The sequence below is a fragment of the Suncus etruscus genome, chromosome 19 (assembly GCF_024139225.1).
Source record: "Suncus etruscus isolate mSunEtr1 chromosome 19, mSunEtr1.pri.cur, whole genome shotgun sequence".
Lineage (NCBI taxonomy): Eukaryota > Metazoa > Chordata > Mammalia > Eulipotyphla > Soricidae > Suncus > Suncus etruscus.
In genome coordinates, this window is record NC_064866.1 from 1,255,758 (window position 1) to 1,272,500 (window position 16,743).

Sequence of the window (16,743 nt, forward strand, 5' to 3'; positions counted from 1 at the left end):
CTCCTTCCTCTTGTCATTTCCAAACGCTCCGGAGAGAGCCCAGGTGACCCTGGGAATGAGGAGTTCTTAGAGCTCAGCTTTGTTCACCCTGACCTTCTTCCCAAGCTGCAGCTTTGTGTCGGGGACACTAGCAATTTATGTCTATGTCTTGGTGATGGGTTCTGCGTTGGGTGCTAAGGAGGCTTTCTCTCTCCCTTTTGAAGTGAAGCCCTCTCCTTCCAAAAAGTTTCGGTCTGGTTCATCTTTCTCTCGGCGAGCCGGCCCCAGCAGCAACTCCTGCGTCACTTACCAGCCAGCCACCTCTGGGGAGCGCAAGGCCCAAGTGACAACAAAGGCGGAAGTGGAGCCAGGTCAGCGCCAGGGCTGGGTCCTCGTGTTACCCGGTACTTCCTCCCTTCTTCTACACCCTTACTGGTTCGCAAAGGACCTCTACTCCCCTTCCTGACCAGCAAAAGTCAAGTTGCCACTTATTTTTCCCGTTTCTCCTTCACTTGTTCTTTCCTCTTTCTTATTTATTGATTCTCCTCCCTTTTCTTTTTTCCAGGCGTCCACCTCGGTCGTCCTGATGTTTTACCTCAGACTCCACCTTTGGAGAAAATCAATGAGGTCTCAACTCTTCCTGACCCCTGTTTCTCACCTGTAGTTGGAGACACTTTGCAAATGCTAACTACAAGGTTGGTTCCTTGGCTCCTTTCTTCCCTTAAACTCTCTTCAGGTCCTTGGGAACCTCTGTAATTGTGTTTTTAGGGATCATTGTTTTCTTGGTTTCTCACTAGGTTTTTGCAGCATCCCCTTTCCAAGCTCATCTGTAGTGTTGTTCTATAAAGTGTGGCAACTTCTCTTCCTTTGAGGGGATGGAAAGAAGCTTTTTTATGTGGATTTATTTTTTAGTGGTCATAAGACTATGCCAGCCCGGCATGCCCTGATGACTTCAGTGAGAATTCTAAGCTTAGAATCTTAAAGCTGCAAATAAATATTCCTGGGCAGTGAAGAAATGACTAATCCTTCCAAATGACCCATTATAAAGATTGTGAATTTCTTTTCTTTTTCTTTTTTTTGTTTTGTTTTTCGGGCCACACCCGTTTGATGCTCAGGGGTTACTCCTGGCTAAGCGCTCAGAAATTGCCCCTGACTTGGGGGGGCCATTTGGGACGCCGGGGGATGGAACCATGGTCCTTTCTTGGCTAGCACTTGCAAGGCAGACACCTTACCTCTAACGCCACCTCGCCGGCCCCGAAGATTGTGAATTTTTTACTTGATGTGTTCATTATCTATTCTGGTACCATAAATTGCCCCCGAACTGAGTGATTTTTTTTTTTCTTTTTCTTTTTAGGGGGTGGGAGTGAGGGGTGGGGAAATCATGGGAGCAAGGAGAAAAGAAGGAAGGGAAGATGGGAGAGAGGCTGAACTGAGTGATTTAATAAACCAAACAAACCCCTCTGTTTCTTCGGGTCAGCAGTTTGGCAACAGCTTTGGGGGCTCCCTGCCTCCGGGTCTTTAACGAGGTGGTTTGTTGAGATGAGGGTCTTACCTGCAAACCTTCATAGAGAGACTTCAGATTCGGATAGGTTGCTGGACTGAGAGCCCGAGTCTCTTGATTGCCATTGGCCAGGAATCTCTCCGTCTTTTGCTACATGGATTCTTTTGTTTAGGACAGTGTGTGACCTGTCGACAGGCTTCCCTCCGAAAGAGACATGCGTCTAAACTGGAGCTGCACAGGCTTCTCTAGCCCAGTCTCAAAGCTGATACCTGTCACGTGTGCCGTGTTCTGCTCACCAAGCTGGCCCCCCTCCACCAGGGCCCCCTCCCATCGTGGATTCCATTTTGGGCCACTGTCATTCGTATTCCTTCATGTGCAAAGTAAATTTATTTTTTCTCACGTTCTCTAAAAATCCTCCTCATTTACAACATCAGAGTTTGTTTGGAGAGATAGGACAGTGGGTGTGCCTTCCACACAGCCGACACAGGTTCTGTCCCAGGCACCCCTTGTTTCCCTGAGCCCTCATCAATTAGTTCCAGGTGAGGATGAGGCCTTCAGGTGTTTTTCCTCTCAGTAACTACAGGTCTGAAGGACAACTCTTTTCAGTCGGGGAAAGCCTCAGAGGCTAACTGCGTCCCCTGCACCAGTATACTGTGAGGACACAGAGACTTCGTTTGTTGACATACACAGAAAGGGAGGGTGGAAGGCACAGGAACATTCATCATGTGTCAGTGTTTCTCACCGGGTCTCAGAACACAAGGATTTTCCCCGGCTCCTACCTTTGGCTTTTGTTTGTTTGGTTTTGGTTTTTGGGCCATACCTGGCGGCACTCTGGGGGTTACTCCTGGCTCTGCACTTAGAGGTCACCTCTGGCAGACTTGGGGGACCATATGGGATGCCAGGAATCGAACTAGGGTTCATGGCAAAGGCCCTACACTGTGCTTTCTCTCTGCCCCATCCACCTTCAAACCTCCTCAAACCTCCTCAAACCTCTTCAAATCTCAGTGGGGTTCACTCCTGTAGTAAAAGCTGTCCCCGTAAATACCTTCTTGTTATTTATGCCCTGTCATTAGAGACTTGTTAAGAGGATCTTGAGACATACCCTTTATCTTTTTGCATGACTGTTCTGTGTGTTGGTTTTTATTCATTTATTTTTTGGTCACTGACAGTGCTCAGGGTTTACTCCTGGCTCTGTGCTCAATCAGAGTACTTGCCCAGCATGTGGACAGCACTGAATTTAGTTGTGGTACCTCATGCCTTAACCCAAGTACTGCTAAATGTAGCCCTGATTATCCCTGAGTACAACCAGAGGTAGCCCTTACTTTGTTTTTTGTTTTTTTTGTTTTTTGTTTTTTGTTTTTGGGTCACACCCGGCAGCGCTCAGGGGTAAGTTACTCCTGGTTCTACGCTCAGAAATCGCCCCTGGCAGGCTCAGGGGACCATATGGGACTTCGAACCAATGACCTTCTGCATGAAAGGCAAATGCCTTACCTCCATGCTATCTCTTTGGCCCGAGCCCTTTTTTATTTAAAAACAAAAACAAAAAAAAACGTGAAATTCTTGAACTGGAGCAATAGCACAGCAGGTAGGGCATTTGCCTTGCATGTTCCGGCCCAGGTTCAATCCCTGGCATCCCTGGTCCCTTGAGCCCGCCAGGTCCAATTTCTGAGCACAAAGTCGGGAGTAACCCCTAAATGTCGCTGGGTTTGACCTAAAAACATAATAAAAAAAAAATGGTAAAACTCTGCAGTTGTACTCTAGGCCTTGTCTTTAGACTACATTTTCCTGGCAGTGCCTGGATTTTCTTCTTACTCAAAAGCCATTTCTTAATTTTGGTCTTCAGAATTTCAAAACTGTCAGTTCCTGGCTTTTTAGTCATCCTTTCCTTAATTTATTCTACTTTCATATTTTACAGTAAGTAGACTTTAAAAAGAAACCAAGTAATGACCTTTCTTCAGCACTTTGCTTGAAGTGAGCTAGATGAGATTGGGGCTTGCTGGGGAGAGAGGGCAGCGAGTAGGACATTTGACTTCCACACAGCTATCGCAAGTTTGGTCCCTAGCACCCACCCCATGTAGTCCCTCTGAGTCCGTCCTAAGCGTAGAGCTAGGACTAGTGATCCCTCACTGGAGAGTACTGCAGGGTGTGACCCAGACACTAAAGTACTAGTCCTGTGCTCACTTCGGTAGCACATATACTAAAATTGGAACGTTACAGAGAAAATCAGCATGGCCCCTGCGCAAGGATGACACGCAAATTCGTGAAGCGTTCCATATATATATATATATATATATATATATATATATATATATATATATATATATATATATATATATATATATATATATATAAAAAGTACTAGTCCTTCGGGGGCTGGAGAGATAATACAGCAAGTAGGGCATTTGCCTTGCACACAGCCAGCCCAGGTTCGATTCCTGGCATCCTATGTGGTCCTTCAAGCACCACTAGGAATAATTTTGAGTGCAGATAATTCCTGAGCACTGATGAGTGTGGAACCCCCCCCCCCCAAAAAAAGTTCTAGACCTTTGAGCTATTTCATAGCCCCCAACAACTTCAAATTTCTCCTTTATTGTTTTTTGGGTTTTTTGTTTGTTTTTTTTTGTTTTGTTTTGTTTGTTTTTGGGTCACACGGCAGTGCTCAGGGGTCACTCCTGGCTCCAAGCTCAGAAATTGCTCCTGGCAGGCACAGGGGACCATATGGGATGCCAGGATGCGAACCACCATCCTTTTGCATGAAAGGCAAACGGCCTTACCTCCATGCTATCTCTCCGGCCCCTTATTTATTGTTTTTGACCCCTACCTGACTGTGCTTGGGAGAGGACCGTGTGGTGTTTTGGATGGCATCTGGGTCTCCCTCTTCAAAGCATGTGCTGGATTCAGCCCTGTTGCCTCAGATTTTGTCTGGTTTAAGAGTCTGATGGCGGGGCCGGAGAGATAGCATGGAGGTAAGGCATTTGCCTTTCATCCAGGAGGTCATCGGTTCGAATCCCGGCATCCCATATGGTCCCCCGTGCCTGCCAGGAGCAATTTCTGAGCCTGGAGCCAGGAATAACCCCTGAGCACTGCTGGGTGTGACCCAAAAAGCCACAAAAAAAAAAAAAAAAAAAGAGTCTGATGGCAGATTGGAGCAATAGTATAGCAGGTAGGGTGCATAGTTGCCGGATTTAATTTCTGGCATCTCATATGGTCTCCAACCCACCATATTCCTGAGCTGCAAAGCTAGGCGTAACCCTTGAGCACTGCTGGGTGTGGCCCCAAAATAAAAAACAAGAATCTGAATGGAACTTGGGAAACGGAGTACAGCCCATTCAAGATGGATTCCTGGCACTCCATATGCTGTCCGGTGCCTGCAAGAGTTATCCTTGAGTACTGAGCACAGCTGGATAGATTGGATTCATCTGGCCCCAAGCACTGTCAAGTGTGACCCCTATGAAAAATCATCTACGGCCACAAATGTGACTCAGTGGTAAATTGTATGTACAAGACCATGTTCAATCTCCAGATTGTAAAACCAAATTTAAAAAAATCATCTTGGGGAGCCGAGGTATGTAGCCTATCTAGGTTTGCTCTCCAGCATCCCATAGAGTCCCCCTGAGCACCATCAGCTGTGCCCACCCCCCAAAAATCATCCTGACCTAGAGAAGTAACTCAAAAGACTGGAGGCACCACATGGTGGGCATCGCTAGGAGTTGACTTCCAAGCCCTAGCAGCTGTGGCACAAAAACAAACATAGTTTAGAGCCAGAGAGAGAGCACAGCAGTAGGGCGTTTGCTTTGCATGCAGCCGATCCAGGACAGGTGGTGGTTTGAATCCTGGCGTCCCCCATGGTCCCTAAGCACTGCTTAGGTGTGACCCAAAACAACAAAAACAATTGAGAGGTTTTTAGCTGAGTGTCCTAGCTCAGCAATTCTCAGAAAGTTGTAGACAATCTGTAGTAAGTAAGGATAGTCTCATCTAAAGGGAAAAGAGCTTCCAGTAGGACTTTTGGGCTTGCTGGCAGGACCGGGTGCTTGTGGACTCGTGGTCAGTGGTAACTCCCGTAGATCCTCGTCACAAGGTTCTCCATAGGGCACCTTGGAGCACGACTGCTAGCGAGAGTGTCCCAGAGGATGCAGCACTCTTGGTGACTTCATTCTGCATTGGCTGTCCTCCAGTACTACACTTTATTCACGAAGAGAAAGTCGAGAGACCAGTTCACACTCAAGAAGAGTTGCACAGTGGCCTGGTTGGCTGGCACCGATGGCCAGTGGGTGTCTGCCACACTTGGAGCTTGAGCAGATGAAGAGAGATACGGGAATGTAGAGGCTCAAGGAAAGAAAGAAACTAGTTATTAAACAAGTTCTTCTGAATCTGCTCAGTTCTTAGTCCATCCTTTCTGAATCCTAAGTTGATTCTGCAGTTACAAAGCAGTAACATGAGATTTGAATTGATGCTTTTCTTTATTTTTCTTTTGGGGGCCACACGTGGTGGCTCTCAGGACACTCCTGGCTCTGCATTCAGAAATCTCTCCTGGGAGCCTCAGGGAACCATATGGGCTGCTGGGTTCAATCCCCATTATCTATCCCAGATGGTCCCCTGAGCCTGCTGAGAGTCATTTCTTTTATCTTTCTTTCTTGGCTTTTAGTTGATGGGCCGGGCCACACCTGGTGGCATTGAGGGGTCACTCCTGGCAGGCTCAGGAGACCGAAGCCGAGTCAACCATGTACAAGCAGATGCCCTACCCACTGCTATCGCTCCAGCCCCGTGCTAGGAATAATTCTGAGTGCAGAGCCAAGGATGATAATCCCCTGAGCACTGCCTGGTGTGGCCCCACCCCCCAAAAAAGACAAAAGGTTTTATTTCCAATGACTTATGTCCCCCTCTCCTTCCCCTTTAGCTCAGCCCTCTTGGAAAATTCTGAAGTCACAGAATCGGAGTACAACCACGTGAGTTTCTGGGGTCTGGGGGAGGGAAACGCTTTGAAGGGTAAGAGATCATTAATAGAGTTCAGCAAGGCAATTGGCAGTGTTAGAGGTCCTCAGGTGCCCCAGAGTCTTGCTTTCTAATTTTTGTAGAGCGCGGGCATTTTTTTTAACCTCAGATACTTTATACTTGAAAGATAAAGGTGAAATAGAAGAGATAAATGACATGAATCAATCAGTCTCCCCAGTGGAAATGAACTTGAAATCCATTTCTCTCTCCTGATCTCAATCCCACAGCCTTAAGTTCACAAAATTCCTTTCCCTTTGCAGTGAGCAAAAATCCCATGAAGACCCGAAATAGATTTTGACATCTCTGTGAGCCCAAGAAGTCGGCCTTGCCGCAGGGATGCTGACTCTTCTTCTTGGCCACCGGGAAAGGAGAGTGTGGGAGGCTGGTTCATCTCCTGAAGAGCCTCTCCTTCCTCCTGGCAGGCAGGAGTGCCTTGGACAGACAGGCGGGACAGCTCCTGCCTAGTAGCACTCCTGAGCTGTGGCTCACCTTCCAGCGGCCACCCTCAGCTCCTCCAGTGGACTTGATTTCTAGCCCTACTCTCCTTGCTGTTGGGGTGGCTGTTGCTGGACGTGGTGGTTTGCTTTCCTTCCATCGACCTTCACCACGAGCGGGATTCTTACCTTCTTTAGGACAGACCAACAGCACACTGGCCCGCGAATAGCTCCTGGAAGAAAGCCCAGCCTGTAAACGGTTTGGAGAGGAGTGAGCTTGAACTCCTCCCAACCTTCTGTATTCCCTTAAAAAAGAAAAAAGAAAAGGGACATAGCATAGCGTTCTACGCCACATTTTGGTCAGTTAGAGCTTCAGAAATGTGGGCATGACGCCTGCTTGACCGTGGGGTTTCCTCAGAAGAGCCCCCTGGCTTTGCAGAGCTCCGAGATGTGGCGGTTGGTCTGCCAAGAGCAGCTGCTCTTGCTCTTCCTCTCCTAATGAATTTCTTAAGATGGGAGAAATGGCGGTGGGCCCCACGAGGCCAGTCTTCCCCTTGTGCAAAGGGTGGGGCGGCATAGGGCTGAGTCCTTCCTAGACCATGCTACTCACTGCCAGGCCCTAGCGACTACACCGTTTTGTAATTCGAAACAGCTGGTGGTTTTTCTAAATACACAGTGAGCTTTTGGTCCTTCCTCTAAAGATTCCTTCCTGGTTCTTGCCACCTTTCCTCCTCGTGTTTGTTCTATGGGGAGAATACCCATGTGTGGTACAGGAAGTCCCGTTATCTCTGAGGCTAAAGAATGTGCTCCTAAATTCACAGATTCAGCAGATTTTCCCTCGATGAGGCTCTGCTGAGCCACACGTCCCGCTGCTTCTCTCCACACACAGCATGGACATGGGACCGCATGGACATGGGACCATGGTCCCATCATCCCTGTCCTCCAGTATTGTGGCTCCCCACCTGACCCTTCCCTTGCAAAGAGGGGGCGGCCTGGCATTCGCCGATTGCTTGGTCCCCTACTTCTCTCTTCCATCCCCCTCTCTTGAGAATAGGTTAGCCCAGACCCTAAGTGACTGTCTATATTAGACACCTTCAGCCAGCTTCTGGCTGCCTGTCTTTGCTGCCATGTTCTTTTTTACAAGATGGAAAGAAACAGTTCTTGCTATTATTTTTCATAATTTACTATTTATGAAATATTTAAGCGTTTTATTCAGGACAGAGTTCTGTAGGGATTGGGAGGGAGTATTCTACGAGGCGTCTGGGCCTTAGGGAAGGGACGGGGAAATCCACGTTTTTATGAAGTGTCACTATTTGCCTCTACTTTGTATTGTCCGGAAATGACAGATGCAGTATAAAAGTGATAATGATCTGGTTTTAATGTATTAAACTTCCTTCAGTTATTTAGACCTCTGGTTTCTGCTTTTTATTGTATGGGGCACATTTCTACTTGCTTGTTCAGACATTTATTACTCTCCAGCCCTTCAAGGTGTTTTGTTCGTGTTACCTTGAACAAATGTAGCTTTCCCAATTTTCCCCATGCCAACATCCAGTATTAGGAAAGAAATTGCTTCATTCCTGTCTCTCTTCTTTTTAATTTTTTTTTTGTGGGGGGTCATACCCGGCAGCGCTCAGGGGTTACTCCTGGCACCACGCTCAGAAATCGCTCCCGGCAGGCTCAGGGGACCATATGGGATACTGGGATTTGAACCACCGTCCTTCTGCACACAAGGCAAACGCCCTACCTCCATACTATCAGGCCCCCTGTTTTTGTGTTTTTTTGGGGGGAGGGTTTGGGTCACACCCTCATGCAAGGGCTCTACCTACCCCACTGTACTTCTCTTTGTCCTCTCTGCCCTACTATTCACTTCACTAGAATTTTGCAAAGAAGTTTGGATCATTTTATGATCATATACTATTTAGGAACAAAAACACTTTACAATTACCCATTGCCCACAGTTTAAATAATAAATTCTGGGCTGGCTCAACAGGTAGAGTGGCAGGATTTGCCTGGGAGAGGCCCAGATTCTATCCCAGGTAGAATCAACTTTTCAATCTAACAGCTAGGGTTTACAGTATAAGTGGCCTCACTTAATACTTTCAGGAGTTTCCAAGTCTCTTCCACCATTGTTCTTACCAAAACAACATTCTGGAACATTCCCTGGCGTCCACTAAGTCTCTCCTAATACTTTTAGCCCCCTTATTTCCCCTTATATTCTGTGCCATTCTTTTACATCTCTAGCTGTCCAAGTCGACATGGCCATTGTTACGTACACACATATGGTCCCTTCTGGACACAAAATATTCTGAAATAAAGTTAGAACTGTCGAGAGCTTATGGATTGCTCTACACCGGACGGTTGTATTCATAGAAAGATTTCATAAGGAAGGAACTGTTTGGAAAGGAGCAATATTTAGCTTTTGTTTCTTGAAAGCACTTCTACCCACATGGCCCACTATGAGCTTCCACATCTCACAGTGTAGTTTCCCTTCATGGTGAAAGATCCATGCTAAGGCTAGGGATGTGGGTCAGTAAAAGAGCACTTTCCTTGGGTCACCTCCCAGCACAGCAGAAATGCAATCTGTCAAACACGAGGGCCAGGCCTGAGTAAGGAAAAAGAGATTACTTAGGAACACAGTCAAGTTGCTGCTTCCACTGTTCGTTTTCCTTCTAAGTCAGATTTTGAGTGTTAGAACCCCAAATCTATGAGTTAAAGTAGGTCACAATTTAGGCAACGCATCTACACCATTTCTCAATTGTTGTTCACAGCTGTTCCCTTGGTTTAAGTTGCTAAGATGACTGGACTGATAAGCAGGAACAGGGCCGGACAGACAGACAGCTCCAAAGGCTGAAAGGCTGAAAGGTTCGATTTTGAACCCCCATACCACACTGTCCCTGAAACATCACTAGAGTTACCTCTGAGTACAGCCAAGAATTCGAACAGCTGCCAGAGCACTGCTGGGTGTGATGTGAAAATAAAAGAAAGAAAAGAGGGGCCAGAGAGATAGCATGGAGGTTGGGTGTTTGCCTTTCATGCAGAAGGACAGTGGTTTGAATCCTGGCATCCCATATGGTCCCCTGAGATGTCAGGGGCAATTCTTGAGTATAGAGCAGGGGGTTAGTCCCTGAGCGCTGCTGGGTGTGACCCCAAAACCATAAATAAATAAATAAATAAATAAATAAACAAAAGCTGAGAGAACTATGAGATGGTCTAAAAAAGATAAACCTATTGACAGGCGCAGCATATCCTTAGTCGGCAGGAAAGAAAATTCCATCCCCAGTACCGCATGGTGCTCCAGCGCTGTTAGGTGTGGCCCAAACCGCCCAAACTTTTTTTTTATATATATACTCACTGTTAAATGACAAAATTACTCATGATTGGGTTTCAGACGTACATACTTGTTTCAACACAAATCCCTTTACCACTCTCCACTTCCCTCCACAAATAAAAGCCCACCATTTGCCTCCCACCAGTTTGCTGCTTCAAGAAAGGTGCTTTTTGGGGGCAAGAGAGAGAGCATGGAGGTAGTGCATATGCCTTGCATGCAGAAGGATGCTTTGAATTCCAGTGTCCCATATGGTCCCCCAAGCCTGCCAGAAGCGATTTCTGAGCGCATAGCCAGTAGTAACCCCTGAGCATGAACGAGTGTGGCCAAAAAAAAAAAAAAACAGCAACAAAGAAAGGAAGCCCTGAGTATCCCCCCAAAATAAAGTTTAAAAATACGGAACATGTCGTGAGTGTGTGTGAGACATATTGTTCCAGTTTTAGAATATGTGCTGTAGATGGGCCCGGAGAGCTAGCACAGCGGCGTTTGCCTTGCAAGCAGCCGATCCAGGACCAAAGGTGGTTGGCTCGAATCCCGTCGTCCCATAGGGTCCCCCGTGCCTGCCAGGAGCTATTTCTGAGCAGACAGCCAGGAGTAACCCCTGAGCACCTCTGGGTGTGGCCCAAAAACCAAAAAAAAAAAAAAAAAAAAAAAGAATATGTGCTGTTGAAGTTAGCACCCAAAAAATCTTTTTCAAGGGGCTGGGGTAATAGCTCAGCAGTAAGGTATTTGCCTCGCACTTCGCCAACCCGGGACTAGCTTGGGTTCCAGCTTTGCATCCTGTATGGTCCCCTGAGACCTCCAGGAGCAATTTCTGAGTGCAAAGCCAGGAGTAACTCCTGAGCCCGCTGACACCCCCCGAAGCCCAACACCCCCCCAAAAAAAATGTACCCAAGCATGGGGCCTGGAGTGATAGTATGTGAAGAGGACACTTGCCTTGCACATGGTAGACTCAGGTTTGATGCCTGCCATCCAGTTGGTCCCCAAACTCTCCCTACAGCAGTAATTCCTGAGCACGGAGCAAGGTGTGCCCTGAAAAAGCCAAAAAAAGAAGATTACCCACACTTGTTATGGCTGCACTGGCTGAGTGTAGTGTGCGGTTCAAGTTAAGAATCTTTGGGGCTGGGGCCCAGAGAGATAGCACAGCAGTGTTTGCCTTGCAAGCAGCCGATCCAGGACCAAAGGTGGTTGGTTCGAATCCCGGCGTCCCATAGGGTCCCCCGAGCCTGCCAGGAGCAATTTCTGAGCAAACAGCCAGGAGTAACCCCTGAGCACCTCCGGGTGTGGCCCAAAAACCAAAAAAAAACAACCAAAAAAGAATCTTTGGGGCCAGAGAGATAGCATGGAGGCTAAGGCACTGGCCTTTCGTGCAGAAGGTCATTGGTTCAAATCCCGGCATCCCATATGGTCCCCTGTGCCTGCTAGGAGTGATTTCTGAGCATGGAGCCAGGAGGAATCCCTGAGCACTGCCAGGTGTGACCCAAAAACAAAACAAAACGAAACAAAAAGAATCATCAGCATTCCTCGGAAAGAAAATGAGAACTTTCCTGTTACCTCTGCCCGATGGGGGTTGATTGCCAAGAGGAAAACCATCTTTGGGGATGTGGCTCAGTGGTAGAGCACATGCCTGGCATGTTGAATGTCTGAGCCCCCACGTTCCTTCTCCAGCGACCCTCCCCACATGTGCCTAATGTCACTCCAGCAACGTTGCTGTGGGACCCCAGCTGCAAAGGCCCAGGGCTGCCAGTGCAAGGGGCCTGTGAGGCCTGGCTGCCCAGTGGGGCCTTGAGACCACCCAGGGATGCCAACATGTAGCGACTGCAGGGGACTTAGAGAAGAGAAAAAACAAAATATTTTTGTTTGTTAGTTTTTGGGTCATACCTGGCGACGCTCAGGGGTTCCTCCTGGCTCTATGCTCAGAAATTGCTCCTGGCAGGCTCGGGGGACCATATGGGATGCCGGGATTCAAACCAACATTCATCCTGGGTGTGCAAGGCAAAAGCCCAACAGCTGTGCTCTGCTCCAGCCCCCTAAGTATATTTTTTATTCCTCCTGGAGTCTGAGGCCTGCAGGGCCACCCCAGGGGGTTTCAGAGGGAGCAGGAGAGATAGATGGAAATTCACTGGGCAGAGATAGCTGGGGGAAGGCCCCGGTACAAATAAGAAAGAAAAAGAGTCCGAAATGGTGAGGTCTTGCATGTGGCCGTTACGAGACAGACCTGAGTTTGATCCTTGGCATCCCACATGGTCCCCCAAGCCTGCCAAGAGTGATTTCTGAGTGCAGAGCCAGGGGTGACCCCCTGAGCATCGCTGGGTGTGACTCAAAAACATAAACAAACAAACAAACAAACATGTAAAAAATAAAGAAAAAGGAATCGATACAAAGCAAGCAGTATCTCTGTTGCTTTATCTCTGGCCCCTACCAGTGAGCCATCAGGCACTGCTCTGGTCAGTACCTGCCCCCACTCCTTGCAACAGTTCAAGTTTTTCCTTTTTTTTTTTTTTTTTTTTTGGTTTTTCTTTTGGGGGTCACACCCAGCAGTGCTCAGGTTTTCAGTCATAAACAATACCCCCCTTCATCAGTGCAACATTCCCACCACCAAAGCCTCCCTTCTCCCATATTCTTTTCTGTTTGTTTGTTTGTTTTTGGGGGTCACACCCAGCAGCTGCTCAGGGATTCCTCCTGGCTCTACTCTCAGAAATCGATCCTGGAGGCTCAGGAGACCATATGGAATGCCAGAATTCGAACCACCGTCCTTTTGCATGAAAGGCAAATGCCCTACCTCCACGCTATCTCTCCGCCCCCCAAGTTTTTCTTTTTATACCAGGCATGACAGGGGTGCATATCCAGGGCATGTCTGGGTTAATGGTCATTACAGTAGGGGTATCTAGGGGACATGTCCAAGTCCAACTGCCATACATCCAATATCAACAACAAAAAGATGTTGATGACCCAAAAAAATCCAGTGGACTGCAATTAAAGTGTCTATGACTTTCAGGCTTCACAATGAAAAAGTGAAAAAGTAAATAATGGGGCCCGGAGAGATAGCACAGCGGCGTTTGCCTTGCAAGCAGCCGATCCAGGACCAAAGGTGGTTGGTTCGAATCCTGGCGTCCCATATGGTCCCCCGTGCCTGCCAGGAGCTATTTCTGAGCAGACAGCCAGGAGTGACCCCTGAGCACCGCCAGGTGTGGCCCAAAAACAACAACAACAAAAAAGCAAAAGCAGGGGCCAGAGCAACAGTACAGTGGTTGGGGCTTTTGCCTTGCTGACCTCATATGATCTCCTGAACCCACCAGGAATGATCCCTGAACCCAGAGCCAGGAGTAAACTCTGGATTTACTGAACATCTCTGGTTCGAGTTCAATCACTAAAAAAAAAAAATTAAACGCAAAATAAATCCAAAGTGTACGTGGTAGCACCCACCATCACTTCATCACCAAGCTTTACAGCAGCCTTAGTTCCAAATACACAACACACATGCCCGCATACCCACAACACCAACAAAAGTTGCCGGACACACGTTGGCCCAGTTTCAACACCACTATATGTTGTCAATGGCAGTAGTTTTACTGTACATACAAAGTTTACCACTCTTACACAGAAATGAATTATGGAAAAAAAGATTTAAAAAAATAAATAACAGGGGCCGGAGAGATAGCATGGAGGTAAGGCGTTTGCCTTTCATGCAGGAGGTCATCAGTTCGAATCCCGGCGTCCCATATGGTCCCCCGTGCCTGCCAGGAGCAATTTCTGAGCATGGAGCCAAGAATGACCCCTGAGCACTGCCGGGTGTGACCCAAAAACCACAAAAAATAAATAAATAAATAAATAAATAAATAACAAAGGAAAGATTTAATATTTCCCTACCACTATTTATTGGCACGTATGTATTGCATTAGTCTATCTTTGGCTTGGATTGTGTTAGATTGTTTGAGTGTAAGCATTGCTGTTATAGCCTGTAAAAATAATTTCTGTTATAAAAAAAATAATAATTTCTGTTATAGTCTGTAAAAAAAAAAGAAGTCTGGCCCCAGTACTAGTATTATTTGATAACTTCTTAGCAATAATTTTTAGAATAAAACTACTTTGCGGGGCCAGGAAGGTGGCGCTAGAGGTAAGGTGCTAGTGTAGGACAGACCGAGGTTCAATCCCCCACCATCCCATATGGTCCCCACAAGCCAGGGGTGATTTCTGAGTGCATAGCCAGGAGTAACCCCTGAGCATCAAACAGGTGGGGCCCAAAAACAAAAACAAAAAAACTAACAAAAAAAACTACTTTGCAAGATAGATGCAAATGTAAATTTACCAGGTAAATGAATAAATCTAGCAGAAGAGATAAAAATACTAAAAACCGGGGCCGGAGAGATAGCACGGAGGTAGCACTTTGCCTTGCATGCAGAGGGACAGTGGTACAAATCCCGGCATCCCATATGGTTTCCCGAGCCTGCCAGGAGCGATTTCTGGAGGAACCCCTGAGAACTGCTGGGTATGACCCAAAAACCAAAAAAATAAAAAACATCAAACAATAAAACCCTAAAAATCTACCCTAAGGTGGCCCCAAAACTCCCTCCTCCCCAAAAGAATCCTGCTTATTTTTTTTTTTTAAGAATCCTGCTTATGGGCCCGGAAAGATAGCACAGCGGCTTGCCTTGCAAGCAGCCAATCCAGGACCAAAGGTGGTTTGTTCGAATCCCAGTGTTCCATATGGTCCCCCCGTGCCTGCCAGGAGCTATTTCTGAGCAGACAGCCAGGAGTCACCCCTGAGCACCGCCGGGTGTGACCCAAAAACCCAAAAAAAAAAAAAAAAAGAATCCTGCTTATTATAAAAAAAAATACCCCCACCCTTACAACACCCTTACAAGAATATCTCAAAAGAAAATGGGGACGCCTATATTTTTTATAAGTTGAAGACCTGGGCCCGGAGAGATAGCACAGCGGTGTTTGCCTTGCAAGCAGCCGATCCAGAACCTAAGGTGGTTGGTTCGAATCCCGGTGTCCCATATGGTCCCCCGTGCCTGCCAGGAGCGATTTCTGAGCAGACAGCCAGGAATAACCCCTGAGCAATGCCGGGTGTGGCCCAAAACCAAAAAAAAAAAAAAAAAAAAAAAAAAAAATAAGTTGAAGACCTCTGTAATATTGCCTCTTAACCGGTTTATCCCCAAATGTAAGGTAGTCTCCTGCATCACTTTCTTCCCTTGATTTTTTAAAACTGATTTTTATTTTGTTCTTTATATATGTGAGTATATATACATAAAATATATAAAAATATATAATATATTTTTATCTTGTTTTTGTTTTCTTCTCTTCCTTAAGTTCACCTATTTTGATTCTAGATACAAAAACCTACAGGAAAAAGCCTTGCCTGGGATAAAAGCTCAGGTTAAAACCAGGGCATAGAGATGATGGATTTTGACACTCTCACCCCCAAATGCACCAGCAGTATAAGATAGCACCATTTCTTTTTGCAAAGGCATACTAAAAAAGGGGACATTTTACATATAGAAACAAGCCCTTATCTACTAGGGATAAGAACTCATACATTTTACAATACAGGGGCGCCTCCCAACTTGAACATATGTCATGTAGTCCTAACTTAGACTCCATGTGATTAGACAGAGACCGTCCAATCTCGAACCCGAGATCTCAGACGTAGATTTGACACAGTTCTCCGCAACAGCTCCAGGAACCAAAATCCCTCTGGGGCATTCTTAACTTCTCTGACGCCAGTTTTGACATGATATCCAAACAATGAGGAAATGTCAACAACTAGGTCTAAGAGCTCTCACTACCTAACATTAAGATGATATCAGAAGACACGTCATCCTTTGACCTGTGCAAAAGCCAAGATCACTAACTACAGAAGATGACTGACAACCATGACTGAGCAGAATTTATCCTTTGGCCTACGATCAGTACAACAACCAAAATCTCTAATCCGAGAGATCTGGCTGAGACAACTGCAACTGAGCAAAACTTCTGGAAACATAATGAAAGACTATCCTAGGCTTCATACCAGAATTGGTGCAAAAACCAAGACATTAAAATTACAGTGTTGGAACAGAACTTCTAGAAACGTAAAGAAAGACTTCATTCTAGTCTCCATCCTATGACCTGTGCAAATACCGAGATCTCTAGTTACTGAGGCCTGTGATCAGTGAGTTACAGAGCCTCACGACTGAGCGGAAAGTTTCCAGACAGCACAAAAGGACCTAGGGAAGAGAAAAAGAGCATGTAGGAGCCTACAGTTATTTCCATGACAGTATGCTTCCATGGCAGAGAAAGCTTTTATCTCTTAGGCCAAGGGAATTCCCTTTCTAATCTCCCCAATATTTACTGTGCCTATGCAAATAAAAAAAAGCACAAATTATTATTTTTTTTGTTATTGCTGTTGTTTTTATTTTCTTTCTTTCTTTCTTTCTTTCTTTCTTTCTTTCTTTCTTTCTTTCTTTCTTTCTTTCTTTCTTTCTTTCTTTCTTTCTTTCTTTCTTTCTTTCTTTCTCTCTCTCTCA

General features: G+C 46.3%; 1 protein-coding gene and 1 non-coding gene across 3 annotated transcripts in view; both read left to right on the forward strand.

Annotated features, from left to right (window-relative positions):
• The window catches only part of LOC125997479 (26S proteasome non-ATPase regulatory subunit 4), a 76,942-nt gene that overhangs the window by 42,972 nt on the left and 17,227 nt on the right, over window positions 1-16,743 (forward strand). Inside the window, exons 12-15 of one of the 2 annotated variants that reach the window (XM_049765919.1) lie at window positions 204-350; window positions 545-674; window positions 6,378-6,426; window positions 6,733-7,498. In XM_049765919.1, coding sequence (XP_049621876.1) covers window positions 204-350; window positions 545-674; window positions 6,378-6,426; window positions 6,733-6,735 — 329 coding nt within the window. In that variant the 3' untranslated portion in view covers window positions 6,736-7,498. Of the gene's footprint in view, window positions 1-203; window positions 351-544; window positions 675-6,377; window positions 6,427-6,732; window positions 7,499-16,743 lie in introns of those variants that run through there. The other variant, XM_049765922.1, reaches the window with a different exon arrangement.
• LOC125997672 (U6 spliceosomal RNA) lies at window positions 3,654-3,760 on the forward strand. Its single transcript, XR_007491711.1, has one exon. It is a non-coding gene; the product is annotated as a U6 spliceosomal RNA (small nuclear RNA).